Genomic DNA, 21,834 nt, shown 5'->3' with positions numbered 1-21,834 from the left:
TCCCCCAGCTCTTCCATTAGCAGAAAAATCCAATTATGCTCTAACCACAGCAGATATTCAGGATACACTATTAATTGGTCTAAGTAGGTTGTTTACTTGCTCCTCGGGTTGGCCCCATCCTTACTGGCTGAATGTGAAGCCCTTGTCGTCACGGAAGGATTTCGCTACCTAGGCATCTATGCCACGGCTGACCCGTCACTCGTTTATGACCAAAACCTACTGGGACCTCTGACTCCGTTGCAAAGCGTTGTCCGCCATTAGCAAATGCTGCCTCTATCATAACTAGGATGCGCAGCACTATATATAAAATTATGTCTCTGCCTCTGCTCTTTTACGTGGTACAGAATACCCCATACATCGTGCCTGAAATGTACTTTAAGGCAATAGAGGGGGAAGTTAGAAATTTACTTTGGAATGGGAAACCACCACACATTGCGGGGCCCAAACTGGTTAGGGGGTGGTTCGACGGGGAATCGGTCTGCAAGATATTCGTAGCTACTATAGAGCAGCACACCTCGCTATCATAAGCAAATGGGTATACGGTGCACAACAGGACCCAGCGTGTCGGATGGATAAGTGGCAAATGGGTGAAGGGGGATATAGAGAGGCACTATATACAAAACCGAGTAGACAGCAGCGTACCGGCCCCACCGTCCACACGATCGCAATATGACACTCCACCACCAAGAAGCTAGGCTGGTGTAATACACTGACACAAATGACGCCCCTCTGGCATGCAGCCCTGCTGGGTAACTCAAGTAAAAGTAAAGGATTTGACAAATGGAATACAATAGGTATATCGCAAGTGGGGAACTTGGTAAAAAGGGGTAAAGTACTGACATTTGTGGAACTACAAAAGGAATATAAATTATCCATGCGCAAAAATTTCAGATTCCTGCACATCTGGCACGCCTTACAGGAGGCGACTAAAGGTATGGAGGAGATCCCGGAATCCGCACCGCTTGAGGACAGACTGCTTGCTGACCCCATGGAAAGTAAAGTAATCTCACTCACGTATAGGAAAATTATTAATAATTAACCAGATCTGCTGGAAAGCCTTTATACACGCTGGCAGATAGACCTGGGGGAATTAGAGGAAGAGGACTGGCGTGAGGCGCTATACTCCCCGCGAGAGGTGGCCATACCATCATGACTGCGATTGGTTCAGCTTAAAATCTTACGCCGCACATATATCACATGCACCACGCTATTTAAGATGGGTTGAATCAGAAATACTGATTGCACACGGAGGTGTGGGGGGTCTGGCACGTTCTACCACCCACTCTGGGATTGCCCAATCATTCAGTTATTTTGGGTTGATGTGAATAAGGTAATTGGCGAAGTGTGTGGGATCACCCAGACTTTGTCCCCCAAGACTTGTTTACTCAATATTTGGGATGCTACGGATTTGAGCCGAATGGACCAGCTATGGGTGGCTATGCTCTATATACTGCCAAAGTGCAACATTGCCTGTAGATGGGGAGTTCCTGAATCGCCAACGATGACGGAGTGAGAGCATGATGTCGATTGGTGCATGTTAGCGGAGCGGGCAGTGTACACAAATAGAGGATGCCCAAAAAAATGGGATAAAGTCTGGAGGAAATGGAATGCGTATAGAGGCAATATTTGCACCTCCCCATCAGAACGGGAGTGTGAGTCACCAGAATTACCGCATGATGCTCCTGAAGTGGGTGGGGGAGGAGGGAGCAATATATGGGATATTTAATGACCAGAATGATTGTTTGTCGAGTTCCAATGATTTTACATGTTTGTACTGTCCTATGCTATACTATAATGTGCAATAAAAAGAGTTAAATATCGTCACTCTTCTAAGGTAGTAAGGTAGTCATGCCAAGTTTCAGAAATAGCCAGAATTGGGGGCGTGGCTGGCAGCCGCGGAAAATGGCGGCTTCCTCATCGAGCTTTTTCTAGCAGTTTGGGATTAAGCTCCTACATCCGACATAATCCGTGCACCGTCAGAGAAACCAAGGACACTCAACGAAACCGGAGTGTGGCGGTGATCTGTGGCAGTGACAGGCAGCTGAGTGGTATGGCCGTGGGTGCTGAAACAGCGAGCGGAGGTCTGCGGCGAAGGCAATCGAAAATGCAGTGAACCCGTGAGCGGAGCTCCCCAGTCTTCTCCTGATCGCCTGCAGCAGGGTTAGTACAGACCCTTCCTGAGAAGCTACGGTGAAAAGGCACTTGAGGCGCGCTAGCGGGCGTGCAGCCCAGACATGGAGCGGACTTCATCGCGGCCGCCATTTTCTGCTGCGGTGCGAGGGTGACCAGAGCAACCCGGTGCCTTCTCCGAGACAAGGACCGGGCACTTTGGGAGACATCGGACGGGACCTTACTGGTGAGCAGCCTCTCCCCCATCGGCCTTTCAGTGGAGGCAGTTGCTGGCATGCTGTACTGGTGACACTGGGAGGGCGCCGGGGCCTCCCCTACTGAGCCTAAGACCCCAAATACCTGAGCGAGCGGCCCACTCCGCAGGGGGAGTGAAGAACTCAGACTGAATTGCCTCAATTGTTGTGTACACGCTGGTGGGTGCAGTCACAGCGATATACCAGCCCACCCGACTCCATTCCAAAGCGGCGGGCTGCTGCATGCTGGGGGGGGGCCCTCCTGGTAAAAGCCACGCGACAGAACAAACCCTGGCCTTGGGCTGCTGTTTGTCAACCCTGGTCCGAGTCACGGTGAGGGTGGCCACGGACCCCCGTGAGTGACGGGCCTATCTGGTCCAGGCTGCAATCTGGTGGTCCTGGGATGGTGCCCATGGGGTGGCCTCCACTGTCTTCGCAGGTCCTGACACAGCTCTTCTAATTGCAAGTGCGACATCGGCCACAATCCGCCATGGGCCGCAACAGGACAATGGGTCCGAGCCAAACCAACCAAATAGACAAATACACTGTTGCAATGGGTTGGGAAGACAGAGCGATGGGTGGTGGTCAGCAAGACGACCCTGAAGACAGCGGCCCGGACCCCTCTCTGAAAGACATCATGAGGGCGATTAGGGATGTCTGCAGTACCCTGGAGCCTAAATTAGACTCAGTGACTGAAGAAGTAAACCTGCTACGAGCGGACTTCAGGAAAATGTCCGAGAACGTTTCTACAGCAGAGACTGGGATTGGGGGCCTTCAGTCAGGAGGAACAAGTTGCTGCCCTCACCAAGAACCAAGCCGATATCTGTGCTCGGCTGGAGGACCAGGAGGGTTGTGCCAGACGTAACAACATGCGGATAGTGGGGGTGCCAGAGGGGATGGAGGGGCCCTCGATGGACTGGTTCGTAGAGGACCTTGTGCTGAACCACTTGAATCCCAATCGCCTATCAAACCTCTTCTCTGTCGAACGGGCACTCAGGGCCTTAGGGGGTAAGCCCAAACCTGGGGCTCCTCCCCGCACGATCATCGCCCGCATCCTGATTTTGTGGGATAGGGATGCTATCCTACAGGCGGCACGATCCCATGGAGATCTTCAGCTGGAAAACGCCACCATCCGCTTCTTTCCAGATTTCACGCTGCGAGTTCAGCGCCAGCGGCGCTCCTTTGATGAGGTAAAGAAGGCCCTTAGAGACCATGGTGTGAAATACATGATGCTCTTCCCGGCCAGACGTAAAATCCTAGACGGTGAGAAAGCCTACTTCTTTGATGTGCTGGCGGAGGCCAGTGACTGGCTGGAAGGTTGGCGAACTGTGGGTCGGAAGGGAAGACAGCAGCGCTCGGTACCGAACCGGAATGTGGAAGTCACTGAACTCGAGGGGGGGGGCCGGACTGCTGGTGGCAGAGAGCAGCGGACGGCTGAGTGACTTTGGTACAATTCCGACATTGCTGGGCCAGACGGTAGGCCCCAAGTGAACCCTTCCTATGGGTCCTTGATTATGGGTTTGATGCGGTTGGGTGGCAGGGACCAGAGCTCTTGGTCTTATTATTGACTCAAACGCTGCACAGATGGTGGACACTCTATGTTATCTATGTGGCTCCGGGGTCTGAGGTGTGAGGTGAACTGTTACATGAGGTGCTAACTAGATACCTATAGCGTGGGGGTGTACATTTCGATACTAGATATATACCTCTTCCCACTGAATGCAAGTTAACGTTTCATCACAAATGTTTTTATTTGTATTACCGGGGCAACAGGCACTCTGCGAGTTTACATGGTGGGAGGTTGGGGACTCACCCGGCAAGGCGGCAGGGAGGGGGGAGTTGGGTTTCTGGATTGTTACGTTCTTGGGGTTTTGGGGAACTTGGGGGGACGGGAAGTTTGGTGGAGGCCATCAAATTCACCATTCATGGGGGATTGCTCCGGGGGTCGCATCAGGGACAATGGTCTCTCTGAGAGCCTGGGCATGTTTCCGAGATGATGGGTGACCCTGCTAAGGTACAGGTCTGGACCTGGAACGTCAATGGGCTGGGCAATAAAATTAAACGTACACTAGTACTGCAACACCTAAAGAGACACTCCGCGGATGTGGTCCTTATTCAAGAATCGCATCTGCGGGGGACTAGATGTAAAGCCCTAGATCGTTTTGGCTACAAAATGGTTGCACACTCTGGGTTCACCTCTGAATCACGAGGAGTGGGAGTCCTGGTACGTAACACCCTACCTCTTGTTGTTTCGGGCACGTGGGCGGACGACGTGGGCTATTTTACTGCAGTGGCGGGTAGATGGGAGGGAAGCTCATAGATTTTTTTTGCTCCTGTTATATACCCCCGGGTTACACTAAGTGAGTTTGCCAAAGTTGAGCGCGTTCCTGACAAACCTCCCTATGGGAGTACTACTTATTGGTGTTGACACAAATGCAGTTATGTACCCGGAATTAGACCGGTCCATTGCCCTCTCGGGCAGACAAGGGGAACTGGGCCTGTCGGACTTTGCCACGGCTATGGGACTGGGTGACCTGTGGCGGGCACACAACCCCTCACTTCGGCAGTACACGTTCCACTCGGCGCGGCACGGGTCCTCCTCCAGGATCGATCACTTCTTTACCCGCAGTGATCAAATTGGGGAATTCGGCGACACTAACCATATGGCTCAGGGGATTTCGGATCACTCCCCAGTTAATACCACCCTTAGGGGCCCGATAGTCCACAGGGCGACCTTTCCGAGAAAAGATCCCTGGTGCCTCCAGGACCCAAAAATCGGTGACAAACTTAGAGAGGGGTCCAAGTTGTACTTCGAAGAGAACTTGGGGTCCGTGGACTCCCAAATTTCTCTGTGGGAGGCCTACAAGACGGGCTTGGCCCAGTCATTACTCTGGGCACAGAAAAAAGAGGAGTCCCTTCAGATCCAGCTCCTAGAGTATGAAATCGAGCAGCTAGAAAGGAACAATGTGACGACCCCCACGGTGGAACTCTGCCACAGACTGAAGCTGCAACAGAAAGATCTTAGGGCCCTGTCCGTGGCCCATGCCTACACGCTGGCCACACAGCACTGGATTTATGACGTAGGGGACAAAGCACTGAAACTACCAGCGTGGCTATAGCGCCGGGATAGGGAGCGCTCATGGGTATCTGCAGTACGGAACGTGGCGGGTTCACTCTGCTCATCAAGCATGGACATAGCAGAGGCCTTTGCAGCTCATTTTGAGTGAGTGTACTCTCCTGTGTGCACGAGAACTGAAAGGGACTGTGCATAATTTCTATGTGACTTTGCGCTTCCCACATTCTCTGAGGCAATGCGCGAACGACTAGAGGCAGATGTCACGGTGGAAGAGCTCGGTAATGCTCTAAACTTCCTGCAGTCGGGGAAAGCCTCTGGTCCTAATGGGCTCCCAATTGAAATCTACAAAAAGCAAGCCATGATTGTAACAGCCCCTATGCTTGGGATGCTCAATGAGGCGCGAGAGTCCGGGAGCCTGCCCCCCAATCAAAGAGAGGCCATGATAATAGTGATCCACAAAGCAGAGAAGCCGGCAGACCAATGCGCCTCATACCGGCCGATATCTTTACTAAATGTGGAGGCCACATTTCTCATCAAGGTCCTGGCTGATCGATTGCTGTCGGTGCTTACAGATTTGGTACACGTTGACCAATCCGGGTTCATGCCCCGCAGAAGCACCCGTCATAACCTTCGGCACCTCTGAGATACTATACATGACCGAAGATGTTGGAGATACTCAGACGGCATTGATGGCGCTGGACGCCTCGATGGCCTTCGACAGTATCGAATGGCCATATTTGTTCATGGTACTTCAGAAGTTGAGATTCGGACAGATCTTCTGTAGTTGGGTACGGCTCCTATACAAACGACCAATGGCTCGGGTGCGAGTCATCGGGGCTGTATCTAGGGCCTTTTCCCCGCGGAGGGGGACTCGGCAGGTATGCCACCTGTCTCCCCTCCTTTTCGCCCTCGCACTGGAACCTCTGGCCCACTGGATCAGGAGGGAACCCTCGATTTGGGGCTTGGAGGTGACTGAAGAGTGGGAAGAGCATATATCCCTCTACGCTGATATGATCCTATATTTGGCAAGACCATATCACTCGATTGCTCAAGTAGTACACCTCTTCGAGTTGTTCAGCAGCTACTCGGGCTACACCATCAATTGGTCAAAATCTATGATCTTTCCTCTGTCGGGCTCTCCCCCTCGGATCCCGTCTCGGTGCTCGGCGGTCTCTGAGGGATTCAAATACCTAGGAGTCTACGTTACGCGCGATAGGAAGGAATTTTTTAGAGAAATCATGAGCCTCAGCTGGCATGCCTGAATACCGACGTAGCTTATTGGCGTACCCTTCCGCTCTCTCTCATGGGTAGGTCGGCCTTGTTTAAGATGCTTACACTTCCTAGACTCCTATACGTCCTGCAGAACGCTCCATTCCCGGTCCCCACAAGCGTATTCAAACAGATCTCACAGGCGGTGCGGACCTTGCTGTGGGACGGAGGGTCCCATAGGATAGAGCTACACAGGGGGGTGTATGACGGAGGGTTGGCGATCCCAGATGTTAAACTATACTATTGGGTCTTACAACTGCAGGTGATTAACAACTGGGTGTACACAGATAGTGACGAGCCCGCCTATAGGGTGGATAGAATGGTTATGCCGAGGGGAAACTGAGAACCTCTTCTTTATACCCGTAGACCGCAGAAGTCATGGCCTGACCACACTAAGGTAGTTCTACAATGTTGGAAGGAGGCAAATCGGCTCCTGGGCTGGGTGGGCACGTTGACTGGGAGAACTCCACTGTGGCAGGGTGAGCCGCTGCTTGAAGTGATGACTCTGACGGGGTTCAAGGGGCATCGACTACCTAGGGGATGTATGGAAAAGGGAATCTTCCCGCACATTCGACTACCTCCAGAAGGAGTACAACTTGCATCACTCACGGAGATATCAGTACTCTTGCATGCCCTAAGATCCCATATACCGAGTGGCCCATCCATCCCGGAATACTCCCCGATGGAGCATCGGTTATTACTCGACCCCATTGTGAAGAAACCCACATCAACAATCTATCGCAAATTAATCAATAATATACCCGATCCCTTGGTTAATCTCAGAGCGGCTTGGGCCAGGGACCTTGGGAGTCTCGATGAGGAAGACTGGCAAGAAGTACTACAGGGTCCTAGAGAGATTGCAATCCGCTCTAGGTTTAGGCTAGTGCAGCTTAAAATCCTTCATCGTACCTACTATCCTCGCACTCCCCTTTATGCATGGGGAAGGTGCCAGTCCGTGTCCTGTGTGAGGGGTTGTCAACAGGAGGGCACCTTCTTTCATATCCTATGGGAGTGTCCGGAGATCATTTCCTTCTGGATGAGGGTAACGGACGCTATGTCTAAGGTAATGGGGGTGACGGTCCCGATGGACCCGAAGGGGTTTCTACTGTTGATTAAAGGGGACACTGATTGGTCGATATGTGGACATTTGGTTTGCCTTGGCTGCGGGGGTAGCGAAGGGGAACATTGCCAGGGGGTGGTGGGTGCAGGCGCCCCTGCTATTGGAGAATTGGCAGCACGACCTCGACTGGTGCAAAGAGCTGAAGAAACTGTATACAAAAGCAGGGGGTGTACGAAAAAATTGAAGCAAGTATGGGCGCCCTGGCGCAAATATAGAGGAACGGGTACACTCTTGAAGGGGTTGTAAAATTGAAACGTTGGATTGCCCTTGTGCTTCCCTGATGTGTAATTTCCTGATAACATTTGTATTATCTCCACATGGTGTTGTATTGTATAGTCTCATGAGCACTCTTAATAAAAAAAGAGTTTAAAAAAAAGAATTGGCCAGAATTCTTTTTCACAATTTTCAATTGTATCCAGGCAGTTCAAATAATAGTTGAAATGAGCATGGCAAATTTAGATGCCAAATTGTTTTCAGTTTAGGCAAAGCCAAACATAGGAAGAGTTTTGGACGTTCTTTCTAGGTGAATGGACAGAACGCAAGGCATAGTTAAAAAAAACTTGCTCCACATTTCAACAGCTTTTAGGGACCGGAAAATCTTTTATATATTTACACCTCCGTTTTCCAGTAATTCTGAGCAGCATCTGCTTTGGGCACTCAAGCCTCCATTCCACCTCCAGAACTTGGACCAAGCATATCCTGTTAACTAGTACTCTAGGATGGCCAGAGGACATCTGAAACTGAGTTTGCAAAGGCTCAGGATCCCATCAGGGACTCCAGCATTTTCACAGCTTCTGGAGGTGAAAGATGACTCTTGACTGTCGCCACTTTTGGTTTCTGTTTCCAAGCCAATTCACAGAATCTTATCCCCAGGTCCTCATGATTCAACTCTAATAGCACGGCTCACAGTGCCCTTTGTGATCATTCGACGTTGCAGCACTGTAAAATTGGCAATGGTATATCTCCATAGCTATAACTTTTAGATGGGACTCCAAAATTTGCTCTGCTTCTTTACATTCCCTTTAACAAATGCCATGCTTTCAATTTGTGAAAAAGGGCTTATAGTTCTTCATTGGAAAGACAAGCCTAGGTTGGCAAGTAATGTAGGATGACCACTGTGAATATGAGAAACATCAAAGAAGTGCCCAAAAGCAGGTTTGCCATGGTCTACTTGCATTGTTCCCCTGAAGAAGGCTTACAAATTACAGGGGCCTTTGTAATTGTGCTGCATATTATACAAAAACTGTGGCCTGTATGAAAAATGGGAAGGTGGAATTAAACAACCTATTCTTTCATGTATACATATTTTAAGGTCTTGATAATCGTAATATAATAGCTATAGTATTGACTGGATTTCTTAAGGCTACATACCGTTCTACCAAAGTATATAAAGATTTTCGCCATACAAAATCAATAACCAAGTCTTTTTTTTTAATTTCACTTACCAGGTGCTGTCCCACAACTTATACACAGTATTGAACATCCCCATCGACCCAAAAATCTTAGATGACCATTTCAGAGATGATGAGACTAGTCCGGTCTCCTCCCAGGGATACATGGTTTATCTTAACTCGTACATCCTTGATAAGGTAAGACGCTTGTTTCAGACAATACGAGTGCCTAATGATTTACCAGTCATGCTTCTTTCCCCACTGCCTCATTGTCATCTCCGATTTAGTGATCTCCTCTTAGATGGTGCTGGATTTTTAAGGGTTGTATACTCCTGAGTCGCAAGAGATGACATTTTGTGTATTTGCAAGTATCTCAATTAAATCATTGTTGGATTATGGATCCAGAAATAAACATGTACTGATCAAGAATGCAAACATATACCCTATAAAACAGTGATTTGCACTAGTGCACTTTCTTTGAACGTCTTTGTCAAACGTCATTTTTCTAATTATATGACAGCGACCGTATTCTTGGAACTTTTATGCACTGCTGTAGTTTGGTCTCACTGTCGCAGCTAAGCTAGCAAATGGCACTGAATGCTGAGATTTTTGTCAAGTGTACTGTGAGCTCCGCAAACCAAGATGGCACCTGTGTCCTGAGATGAGAAGTGGGCATGGCCCATTGGATGATGCAGCAGCAAAGATGTAGGATGGAATTGGGACACACTTTTGGAGAGGCCTCTGGAGAACTGGTAGTTTTCCACTTCAGAAGGTCGAATTTAGGAATGTAATCTGTTATGTCCCCCAGAACAGAAGATTTCTGTTTTTTGGAACACGTGCATGAGACTCAGTGAGGGGGAGGAGTGGAATACACAGGAACCTCCACCATTCCTCTCTGGCTACACCTTAAGACAACCATAGTAACCACATGATGAGGAAAGTCCTGACCAGAGGCCAAAGATAAACCTTAACACTTGGTAGGGAAATGCACAGTGCCATGGGTCTGGCTGCTCCCCCAAAATGGAGACCGTTTTCAGTGTTTCTTTGACTACCTAGGATCAAAATATGAGGCTTCAAAGTGGCAGCAGGTAAAGCAGGGACACATGCCAGGATAAATAGACCAACAGCTTTAAAAAAAAATTTGAATTACATCCCTGGATTCCTAAAAGGAACAATGAAAGCTGAGCAGAGACCATTCATAATGCTGATAGACATCCAGATTCATGTATAGCTCCAAGGAGAACTGATTTAAACCTCACAACAAATCCGCATAATTCAGGGTAGCCACCAACGCAGGAGAGGATAACTAGTCGGTAGAAGGGAAGAAATCTGATTACAAATAATTATAGAGCATCCTGTATTATGCCTGATTTCAGTGTACAAGCTACTCAGCAGAATAAGCTGGGTCAAAGTCGTAGTGCAAAACTGCAGGTCGGATGCGGTAGTTCCGACCCTTTTTCCTGTAAGTACTTTGGAGAATCTCTCCTGTTTGTTTTTTTTGTACCACAAATTTGTTAACTTCTTCTGCTGGGTCATCAAAATCATGCGTAACTAAGTATGATCGATGATTATTTGCGATTGGATTTTTGCTTTTCTCCCTAGTATATATCCTTCCCTGACTTGGTGGCTACCCTGAATTATGCGGATTCATTTTGATGATTAAATTAGTTCTTCTTGGAGTTATACGTGTCCTCTGGATGTCTAACAGCAATCTGAATCATCTCTGGTCAGCTTCCATCGTTCCTGTCCTGATGATGACCTGTGATTGATTGAGAGATTCTCATTGATTGACTCATAGGGGATTGAACTTTGCTAAAGCAATTAAGACTAAACATTCTTATATTTGAACCAACAATCTGTTTTCTCTCTGCCATTCTTATGGTTTTTAACGTGATCACCATTTATTGCCCAATGCCATTTTGCATGAAATTCTTTGAGCACCCAGCACATTCATATTAGGAATTTATATGTTGCATCCTATTACAAATAAAATAAATTCAGGGCATTAAAACTTTTGTGATTTTAGTCATATTCAGCAAACATTTATTTTGACCTTTTAAGCATTGAACAATACATTTTATATCGAGCATCTGTTGCTCTGCAGGTAGTCTGGGGGTGGGAGACTGGAGGGATGCCCATTAAAGGCATGTTGACTAATGTGGGGATTTTTTGTCCCCTTCCAAGGGTGTTTGCCCACTTGGGGGGCGAGAGGGCTTGGTAGGGTTGTTATTGTAATTGTTAGTTTTATTGATTATGGGAGAAACCAAAAGGGATTAAGCTGCACAGTACAAGAAAGTCAGTAGTTGGCTCAACAAATCTGTCATATCAGAGATTGTCATGTCACATTCATGCCTACCCATTCCTAGGAAATACTCTAATGACTCAAGCACAGACAAAGAGTTACCCGTGAGAGGATAAATTCAACCTAAATAGAATAGCTAAGCTCTTCTCTGTGAAATCACCAGCAAAATTACTTCTAATTTGTAAATATCTTAAAGTATAGTGCCCTGGAGCTGTTTGCCTACAGGAGACACCTCTTACTTGCCATGATCATTTAAGGCTGATACATATGCTGTTTCCAGTCTCAAATCACTCCTCCTGTAGCACAAAATGATCATTGTATAGCATGACTCTAACAGGTCCTTAATACTGTGAGACCAAGATCAATGATGTTTAATATTAAGAGGTGTCCTCACAAAAAACCATTACACTACTTACTCCCCAAACACCGGATAGTGCCCTATTTTTGGTCTCTGCTACAGACTGCTTGAGCTGTTTCTGTACATAGAGTGGGATTTAAGTCAGCCCGCTGCTCACAATTGGATTGCTTTGTTTGCATTCCAACCCATCTCCTCTTGATTTGATGGCTTTCCTCTCTCTTCTTGTTTGTCCCACTCATGAACATTTTGGTCTCATAGTGTTTCGATTGGTTGACTTGTATCCTTCCATTGCTAATGTTGCTTTAATTCAGAGAATTCAATGTTACTTTTCTTTTATACACTACTCAGGAGTGTATGTATTTTCTCGCTCTCTCCCATACTGTGCTTTCCCCTCACTTTGCTCCCCTCCCCCTCGCTCTCTGTATTGCTAACCCTCTCTAGCCTCAACAGAACTGCCTCAAAATTGGGTCCTGCACTCCAGTGTTTCTTTGAAGAGAAAACCTATATTTTTTTTTTAAGTTCAAAAGTATGTTTATAAAGGAAATAAAGATGTCAATACATAATATAATAAAGCAGTAACATTTTCACCTAAACAAAATGACTCTTAGGATCAAAAATAATTGGAAATATAAAAGACAAATAGACATAACTTGGAAGAAAAGGATAACATTAACTAGCTAAATTGGATTGGCATATATAAAATAAAAATGTATTACATAAAAGAAGTACAAAGCAGCTTTAGGAAAGTCATGGAGGTTGAAGAACGTCTTGTTGGTCAGGGGTCAAAGAAAAGGATCTTTTAGCAATGGCATCAATAAACAATGTAACAGGTAACCATAAGTGTAATAGTTTCGTAGTCATTTGAATAGGATAGACAAAAGAAGTATCTAAACTGTGATTGTGACAAACGGCATACCACCATGCCCGATATGATATCTTGGTAAAATCTTTGCAAATTTTGGTTATTTGTTGAAAGGCAACCACCAATAGGAAGTCAATGATTTTAGAATTGGAGGTATGATTAGCCCAAATAGGAGATAACTTCCCAGGAATACATGGGCAGCTGAAAAAGGAAAACTGGAGCCAAAGATTAGGTTAATTTGGGACCATACACTTTTCCAAAAATTGCGAACAGGCGAACACAAAAATAACCAGTGATTTAAGTCCGCCAGCGGAGATGAGCATGTCCAGCACGTATCGGGCATAGCGGTATGTCTCCTGTTTAGAGTAACCGGACCAAGCAAAAGTCTATTATATATGAAAAAGAGGGTCTGCGTGGTGTTGGCAGCCCTCGAGGACTTCCTGATCTTAGTCCAAATTTTGTTCCATAAGGACGTCGACCAGTCAACTCCCAAATCTGCTTCCCAAGCAAGTTCCACCTTTGTTTTTTCTTTTATAGTAGGTGAAGAACGTAAATGACTGTAGATAGCAGAAGCCTTGGGTTTGGTTCAAAGCAGGGTATGTAGTCTATTGACTGGGGAGAGAATGGAGGTGGCGGAAGGAGCAAATTGCGCATAAGCGCTGAGAAGGGCTTGTCTCAAAAGGTTATATTTAGATTGAAAGGACCGGGGCAGGTTGAAGAGTTCGCTGATTAGGGGAAAAGACAAAATTTGATTCTTCGCAAACAATTGATTAACCCAAATTAGGCCTTTGTATCTCCAAGATTTCCAGTAAAAAGGTCTCCCCCGTAACAATACTAACTTATTATGCCAAATTGTGGATTTGAGAAGGGATTCAAAGTCTGAAGTACTTGATGGTGAGTTTGAGCTCAGAATTTTAAAAGTGTGTTTGAGTATAGGGGTGGATAGGAATTGTGGCTTTCGAGAAAGAGAAATATATTCTTGAACTTTGAAGGGGGATAAAAAAGGCGTTCAAGGGTAGTCCATAAAGGACAACCTTCTGAGGAATCGGCAAGCCAATTCGAGGATTGACGAAATAAAAAGAACTTCTGGTATGTAGGAAAATCGGGGAAATTGACCCCTCCTTCTGACTTAGGACGTGAAAGTTTCAATAGTGACATGCGTGATTTTTTATTATTCCACAAAAAAAAAGGAAAGTATAGAGTTAATCTTTTTAAACAGTTTTAACGGAATAGGAGTTGGTGGGATGATAGAAATTGTATACAATGTTATAGGAGTTAACATCATCTTTATGGTGTCCACCACAATAGATATAGAGGATGCCATTTGGAGGTTAATTCTGAGACCCTATGTATACATTTATTCAAACACAATGAGATTGTATCAAAGATGAAAGGTGTAAAGCAAAAACCTCAATAGTTGATGTGATTAGGACTCCAGGCGAAATTTGAAGTTGCAAAATCATCTTTAAAGGTTATGTTTAGTTAGAGGTAAGATCTCACATTTATCCTTGTTCAACTTGTACCCAGAAACAGGGAAAAAGGATTCGACTTCTTTTAAAAAGGCAGGGATAGAGGTCTGTGGTTTTGAAATAAATAACAGTATGTCGTCAGCATAAAGCTGCAAGTTTAATTTGGGAATTTTGCACATCGAACCCATGCATATCTTGGTTTTGGTGTATTTTGGATAAAAAAGGTTCAAGGGCTAGATTAAAAAAGAAAAGGAGATAAAGGGCAGCCTTGGCAAACGCCTCTGCCTAAATCAAAATATGAGGATGTAGCGCCATTAGCACATACTGCCGCACGTGGGTTTGAATAGAGGAGTGATATTAGAGATATGATTTTGGGGCCGAAACCTCACCATTTAAGAGTGTGAAAAAGGTAGGCCCACTCAACTCTATCAAACACTTTTTCTGCATCTAAAGCTATTGCTGCTAAAGATTGGGATGAGTGAGAAGATTTAGACAAAATATTTAAAAAATGGGTATTATCTGTGATTAGACGGCCTTTAACAAAACCAGATTGTTCCATTCCTAACACATTGGGTAAATGAGAGTCTAAGCGCATAGCTAGAGCTTTTGAGAAAATGTTATAGTCCATGTTGACTAGTGATATAGGTCGGTAATTTTTACAGTATTTTAAGTCTTTACCTTCCTTGGGGATAAGGCAAATTAATGCCTCTGAGAAAGAACCAGAAGAGCCTCCTGAAAGCAAGAAAGAGTCTAAAAGGTTGTGAAGTTTAGGAAGTAAGAGCTTTGTGAAATGTAGAAAAAACTCAACGGCAAAATCATCCGGGCCTGGAGCCTTATCCTTTTGAGAGCTTGCAAGGCAGTGAGGAGTTCAATTTGTGAAAGATTAGATTCCAGAGATGAAAGGTCATATTGGGTGTCTGAGGGGTGCTGGATTGTAGAACAAATTGGGAAATATGTTGTTGTGAGGGGGGAATCTCTAAGGTATAGAGTGATTTATAAAAAAGTAGAAATTCGTTCAGGATTTCTGCGTCTTTAAATTTCAGTGCCGAATGGTCGTCCATGATAGATTCAATATTGAGTTTGTTATGTTTCACTTTCAGATAGTTTGCTAATACTTTCCCTGCTTTGTTTTGACCACCATATAATTTTGCACTAGATTTTAATAGATGTAATGAGCCATTATCTGTGGACTCTTTGTTAATTTGCAACTTAGCATTTATAAGCGCAGATAAACAATCCTTTGATTTAGAAGAATAGAACGAATGCTCAAGCCTCTTTATCTTGTTGAGAAGGTTGTTGGTTAATTCACGTGCTATCCTACGTTTCCTGGAGACATAACCAATAATAAAATCTCTAGCTGAAGCTTTAAAAGCATCCCAAATCAACGAAGGAGATATGTTATCATTTTGATTAAATAAAAAACATTCATTAAAAAAGGAAATGAAGGAGGTTGTGAACGATGAGTCCAGAAGAAGAGCATTATTAAAGAGCCAGCTTGTAGGAGTGTCAGGTTTTTGTAAGATGTCAAGCTGAATAGATATAGGGGCATGATCAGATCTCAAAATAGACCCAATGCCAGCAGTTAATAGTGATTGTGAGATAAAAATTAATCAATACGTGACGGAGTATGATGGACTGGAGAGAAATAGGTATACTCTCTTGTGGTAGGGTTGCAGAGTCTCCAAGCATCAATAAGTTTATGTTGTCGAATGGTCTGAACAAAAAGTTTGTGTGCCTTGTTTGGGATAAAAGAGACTGTTGAATGTGGTGACTGGTGGAGCTTGGGGCCTGAACTCCTGATTTGCAGAGAACGGAAACACGGAGACTCCCCACGCCCAAGAAGCTGGGGGACGATACGGATAACCTCTGATCCTGTGGGGTGGCTCGTTCCTCGCATTGCCCTCCATACTGGCTGACTGCACCTGCCTGCTGCCTGGACTGCATTGTGGAGGATAGCGGCTGCACCCGGGGCAATTGTGGAGGTCGTTTGAGGGCTTGGCTTGTGGCTCCTGGAACGTGCATTAGGGCGGGCGCGCTCTGATATCCGGACCTGCTGCCTACCCTCCGCCTGAGTACCGCTATGGGTAGGGTCAGGCTCAAGACACCTGCATGCCCCTGGTGGGGACACCACGCCCCGTCCCCCGACCGGTTCTGATGTTCGACCACCCCGAGCGTCCAGTGGGGAACAGCCACCGGCCCCTCCAGATAAACTGGATATGATACTTAAAGAAATCAGAGACACTCGCTCGTCACTGGAGGGCCAACTGGGAGTGATATCCGTAGACCTGAATCTCCTGAAAGATGACCACAGGAAGTTGGCAGACAAGGTGCGACATACGAACCAGACAGTGGAGCCTATGGTATCGCAGGTGGCAACCCACACCGAACAACTCACCCGCATGCGCCAGGAGATCGACGCACTACAGGCGCGTGCGGACGACGCGGAGGGGCGCGCGCGCCGCAACAACCTCCGGATAGTGGGATACCCGGAGGGCGTGGAGGGCCCGAACCCCACGGTCCATATTGAAAACTGGCTAAAAACAGTGGTGGCCCCTACTGGTCTCTCCCCTCACTTCACTGTGGAAAGGGCGCATCGGGTCCCTGCGGGGCGTCCCCCGCCGGGGGCCAACCCCCGCCCCCTACTAGCCCGTATCCTGAATTACAGAGATCGTGACCATCTCCTGCGCGCTGCCCGGGACAGTGGACCGCTGCTTGTCGATAATACCACCGTCCTCATCTTCCCAGACTACACGCAGGCGGTGCAGCGGAGGCGCTTCTCCTTCATGGACGTGAAGGCGCGAGTACGCGCAGCGGGCCTCCCCTTCGCGCTGCTTTTCCCGGCCAAACTGAAGGTGGTCCATCAACAGCGTTCCCTCTTTTTCGACACGCCGGACAGCGCGTGGGACTGGCTGGACAGAAACTTCCCGGAGGTTCTCCCAGGTCGGAGGTTGGATTCGGCGGCGCTGCGGTCGCGGAGACCCCCGCGACGGCGGAAACAGACTATGCTGACACAGAGTACGCCCTCTGGCGCTCCGCCGCAGCAGCAGATTCGAGAGGGACAGCGTGCGGCGCTGTGCTCGGCCTCCTCCTTTCACTCCACCCGACCCGCGATCAGTACTAGCCCTTCCCCAGGAAACTCCACGGACTCTGACTCGGAGGGAAGTGTGGCGCTGTTCCCCTCGGACTCCACTCACCTTAGCAAAGACCCCCTGGAGAGTCTACCGGGTTGATACTATGGCTGTCGACTTTGTTTGTGTGCCTTGCTCTCCGGGGGTGCGCTTGGAAATATACATCCAGTTACTGTTCATTGATGCCAGCTCCGGTGTACACCGCCCACCTTGGTGGCGCATTGGATTATATTTTGTAATCCGGTCAAATATAGACAGCTCCCCGGCCTGCCCTGTCTTGGGCGCTTCCACGATTTGAACACGTTACTGATTTCTCAGTGTGTACTTGAGCAACTCCCCATTAGGCGATAGCACTGGTTTAGACTCTATAGTCCTGTTCTGTTTACAGTTTGGTCGGATGTGGTTGGGGCGTCGGACCCAGTATTGGATAACATTGTTTTTGTTTACAGGTTTGCCACAGGGTCTGGGGGTTGGGGCGGGGGGGTGGGGCGGGGGGGTGGGGCTGGGGGTGGGGGCGGAGGGGGGCGGCGGAGGGGGGCTGAGATGGGGAGGGGGTTTTCCCGTCATGATGTCGATCCCTAAGTCCTATGTTTTGATATCCTGGAATGTGCGGGGTATGGGCTCCATTCACAAACGCCACAGAATAGCGGCCCAGTTGCACCGTCGCAAGGCCCAGATAGTGTGCCTACAAGAAACTCACCTGATACATACCGAATCCCTGAAACTGCAAAAACGCTGGAGGGGCCAGTTCTACGCCACTTCCTACTCCGCCTTCTCTAGAGGTGCCGCGGTGTGGATCCGCGCAGGGGTCCCCTTTTCCTTAGTAGAAAGCCGGGTTGATGAGCAGGGTAGATATGTGTTGTTGCGGGGGCTACTGGATGGCTCGCTAGTGGTGTTGGGCTCCTTGTACGCCCCTAATGTAGATCATGCGGAATTCCTTTCCCGCGTCTCCGTGGCCTTATCCTACTGGAGTGATTGCCCTTGGCTGCTTGGGGGCGATTTGAATGCGGTCCTTGATGTTGAGTTGGATCGATCTCACCCTCCTTTGGCGGGTACGGCTGTGCGAACCCGAACTGCGGCTCTGGGTCAATGGACGCGGGGGTGGGACCTGTTGGATCTTTGGAGGCTGCAACACCCGGGGACTAGGGAGTATTCCTTCTACTCTTTTCCTCATCGGTTGCATACACGCCTGGACTACTTTTTGGGCTCACCGGCATTGACTTCGGCAGTTTCCCATTGCACTTATCTGGGCAAAACCCTATCTGATCATAACCCCATTGAACTGTGTCTTAGATGGGGCCGCTCCCCAGCGCCGATACCGACTTGGAGGATGCAGCCCCTCCAGTTGGAGGACCAGGTCTTCCGGGACACTTTGCAGAGGGCAATCACCACATATTTCACTGTCAATGAGGGTACTGCTTCAACACGCTCCCTAGAATGGGAAGCCTTTGAGGTGTCTATACGGGGGGTGTCCCTAGGATCCCTGGTGGGAGCCCGCAGGGAGGTGGTTCGGGACCTGTCCCTACTGGAAGCTGCGTTGCAGGAACAGGAAGTAGAGGCCCAGCGGGCGACGCAGGCTGAGGCTTCCTTACAGGAAGCCAGAGTGAAATATGCGGAAGCTCTAGAGCGACTTCGCTTATTAGATTACAGGGCATACACCCAGCGCACACATTCGGAGGCAGATGGGGCGGGCCCATTATTGGTGCGACTAATTGCCCCCCCGACCTGTCCGACCCCTATCCTGGCCATTAATACCGGACGATATGGACAGGTCCAAACCCAACTGGGGATAAACTCGGCGTTCCGGACTCATTACGAGACACTCTATGGGGCGCGCCCGCTGCCGGACACGGAGACTGTAACTGAGTTTCTGGCGCGGGCGGACTTACCGGTATTCTCTGCGACAGAGATCCACGACTTAAAGGCACCAATTACGCCAGCCGAGATCAGAGTGGCGCTTAAGTCGCTAGCCCTGGGTAAGACCCCCGGCTCTGATGGGTTGCCTGTCGAATTTTACTCCACCTTCTCTTCCCTATTGATACCTAAACTACACCAACTCTATACGTCTTCACTCGCAGAGGGGAGGCTGCCCCCTACCGCTCGGGAGGCGATCGTCACTTCCCTTCTCAAGCCGGACAGAGACCCCTTAGATATGTCATTGTATAGGCCCTTGTCACTCCTCAACACAGAATACAAAATTCTTAGTAAACTCCTTGCTAACCGCCTACTTCCACTCATCTCGCGACTGATCCACACGGACCAATGTGGTTTTGTCCCACGACGGAGTACTTCGCTGAATCTCAGGCGCTTTCATGCCATTTTGCACGCCTCCGGCCCCCGGCCGGCAGGCGCGGGGTGTTTATCCCTGGATATTTCACAGGCCTTTGATACGCTCAGCTGGTCTTACATGTTGGAGGTATTGAAGAAAATGGGTGCTCCCCCAGAACTGTGTGCCTGGATCCAGTTGCTCTACACGGCCCCAACGGCCAGGGCGAAAACAGGCTCGATCATCTCCTCAGCCTACCCTATCTTCCGGGGTACACGCCAGGGGTGCCCACTATCGCCTATATTGTTCGTCTTGGCGCTTGAACCATTAGCCCAAACTCTCCGGCGGGTCATGGCTCCCCATGGCATTCTGATGGAGGGCGTCTTACATTCAGTCTCGCTATATGCAGACGATATGCTGTTATACTTTCGTGATCTCCAGGCCGACATGGGGGAGGTGGCGGATATTTTTCTCCGCTTCGGGGAGATCTCCGGGTTACGCCTCAATGCTGCCAAGTCCATAGCCTATTCTTTCAGTGACAGTTTCGTGGCACTGGAGCTCCGTTTCGGGCCCTTGACCTTCAGAGTGGCGCCGGTCACCTTTAGGTACTTGGGGATTAATATATATTGTTCCGTGCCGGATGTCATTGCAGGCAATCTGGTGCGGGCCATCTCTTCCATTCGCTCTCAAATTGCATTTTGGAATACATTGCCCCTCACCGTCGCAGGACGGGTTACGATTTCCAAGATGGTGATGTTGCCCCGCCTGCTTTACTACTTCGTCAACATCCCGGTAGTGTACCCCGCTTGGATCTTTCGAGAGCTGGATACTCTGCTGATCTCGCTGATCTGGGGTGCGGGGAGACATAGGCTTGCGTTGGCAAAGCTGCGGTTACCGAATGGAGCTGGCGGGATGAGTGCACCCGATTTTAGGGCATATTGTATCGCTGGCCAGCTGCAGTGGTTGGCCTACTGGCTAGCGGGTAAAAACCTGTTTGAAATTGGCTATACCCCGACCCACTTGGCGCGCGGTGCCCTGCAATCGCTGCTGTGCCCCGGTGCCCCTCGGCCATTGAACTGTAACGCCCTGAACGTCTCAGGATCGTTTAACAGACACGATAATGAGAACGCAACCACTTGTGAAGGTTTAGTTATTTTAATGAAGGCAAAAATAATACAAGGAATAAACAAAGGTTATAGTCACTGGAATCCTCCAGGCTAAGTACGTTACCAGCCCACAGCACGGATGGTCCTAACCGTCCTCTGCATATACGCCGATCCCGGCGTATGCCACCAGAGGGCAGAAATGAAATGGCCGACAATGCCAATCGGTAGGCTGTGAGGGGCACGAAGGGTGTTGGGGAGAATCGAGGAGTCAGGGAAACACCCAGCCGGGGTCTCTACCTGAAGGGAGCAGCCGCTCAACCTCTTCCTCAGACTGCACCGGGACGCGGGTTCACCTCCTGGTGATGCGTCACCGATACCCCAATCACAAGCAAAGAAGACTGAACCGAGAGCAGCCGCTCGATCGATCCTGTGGACTTCCGAGTCTGTAACGCGGCAAACACCTCCTGGTGTGCGTTACAGCTGGCAGTCCCTGTATCTCTGGTCGGGCTGGGAGTTACGACTCCAACCAGCAAAAGCGCCACTGCGCTTTGACTCAGCCGAGTCAAAAAGCGAAGCTCAATGGTTATCCGGTAGAGCTTCCGGGTCCTTCACAGGTGACGATGGGGCAAGACACGGCCCAGGGAGTAACGACTCGACCTACCTCCGTTCTTGCCTTACTGGAGCACCACTCCGGAACACTGCTCTTCACTAAGCAGGTACGTCGGTTGTAAACACAATATCCGACAGCGTTGTACCTCCCGGTTCCTCCCTTTATAGGGCGTTGTTTTCCTTGAGTTATGTAACAGCTCTCCTGTTTACATAAGGGCGTGTTTTCCTTGAGTTATGTAACAGCTCTCCTGTTTACATAAGGGCGTGTTTTCCTTGAGTTATGTAACAGCTCTCCTGTTTACATAACCTCTCAACCGCTAAGCATCCTGGGAGATGTAGTCCGTTTTCGCTGGTTACCGTTTTCCTCCCCTCGCATGACAGGAATTCTTGACATGAACTCTCCGGCCCTGCTGACGATAGCGCTTCATTACTGGACGCGGGCATGTAAATACGCCAAAATCCGGAATCCATACTCACCGAACATACCGCTGTGCGGCCTCCCCACGCGACGGGGA

General features: G+C 48.5%; 1 protein-coding gene across 1 annotated transcript in view; it reads left to right on the top strand.

Annotated features, from left to right (window-relative positions):
* LOC146854897 (differentially expressed in FDCP 6 homolog) overlaps positions 1-21,834 on the top strand; it is a 354,648-nt gene that overhangs the window by 50,446 nt on the left and 282,368 nt on the right. Inside the window, exon 2 of the mRNA XM_085652318.1 lies at positions 9,277-9,417. Within this exon, the coding sequence (XP_085508444.1) occupies positions 9,277-9,417 (141 nt within the window). The remainder of the gene's footprint in view (positions 1-9,276; positions 9,418-21,834) is intronic.

This window comes from Triturus cristatus, chromosome 4_1, assembly GCF_964204655.1.
Source record: "Triturus cristatus chromosome 4_1, aTriCri1.1, whole genome shotgun sequence".
Taxonomy (NCBI): Eukaryota; Metazoa; Chordata; class Amphibia; order Caudata; family Salamandridae; genus Triturus; species Triturus cristatus.
This window is presented reverse-complemented; position numbering and strand designations above follow the sequence as displayed.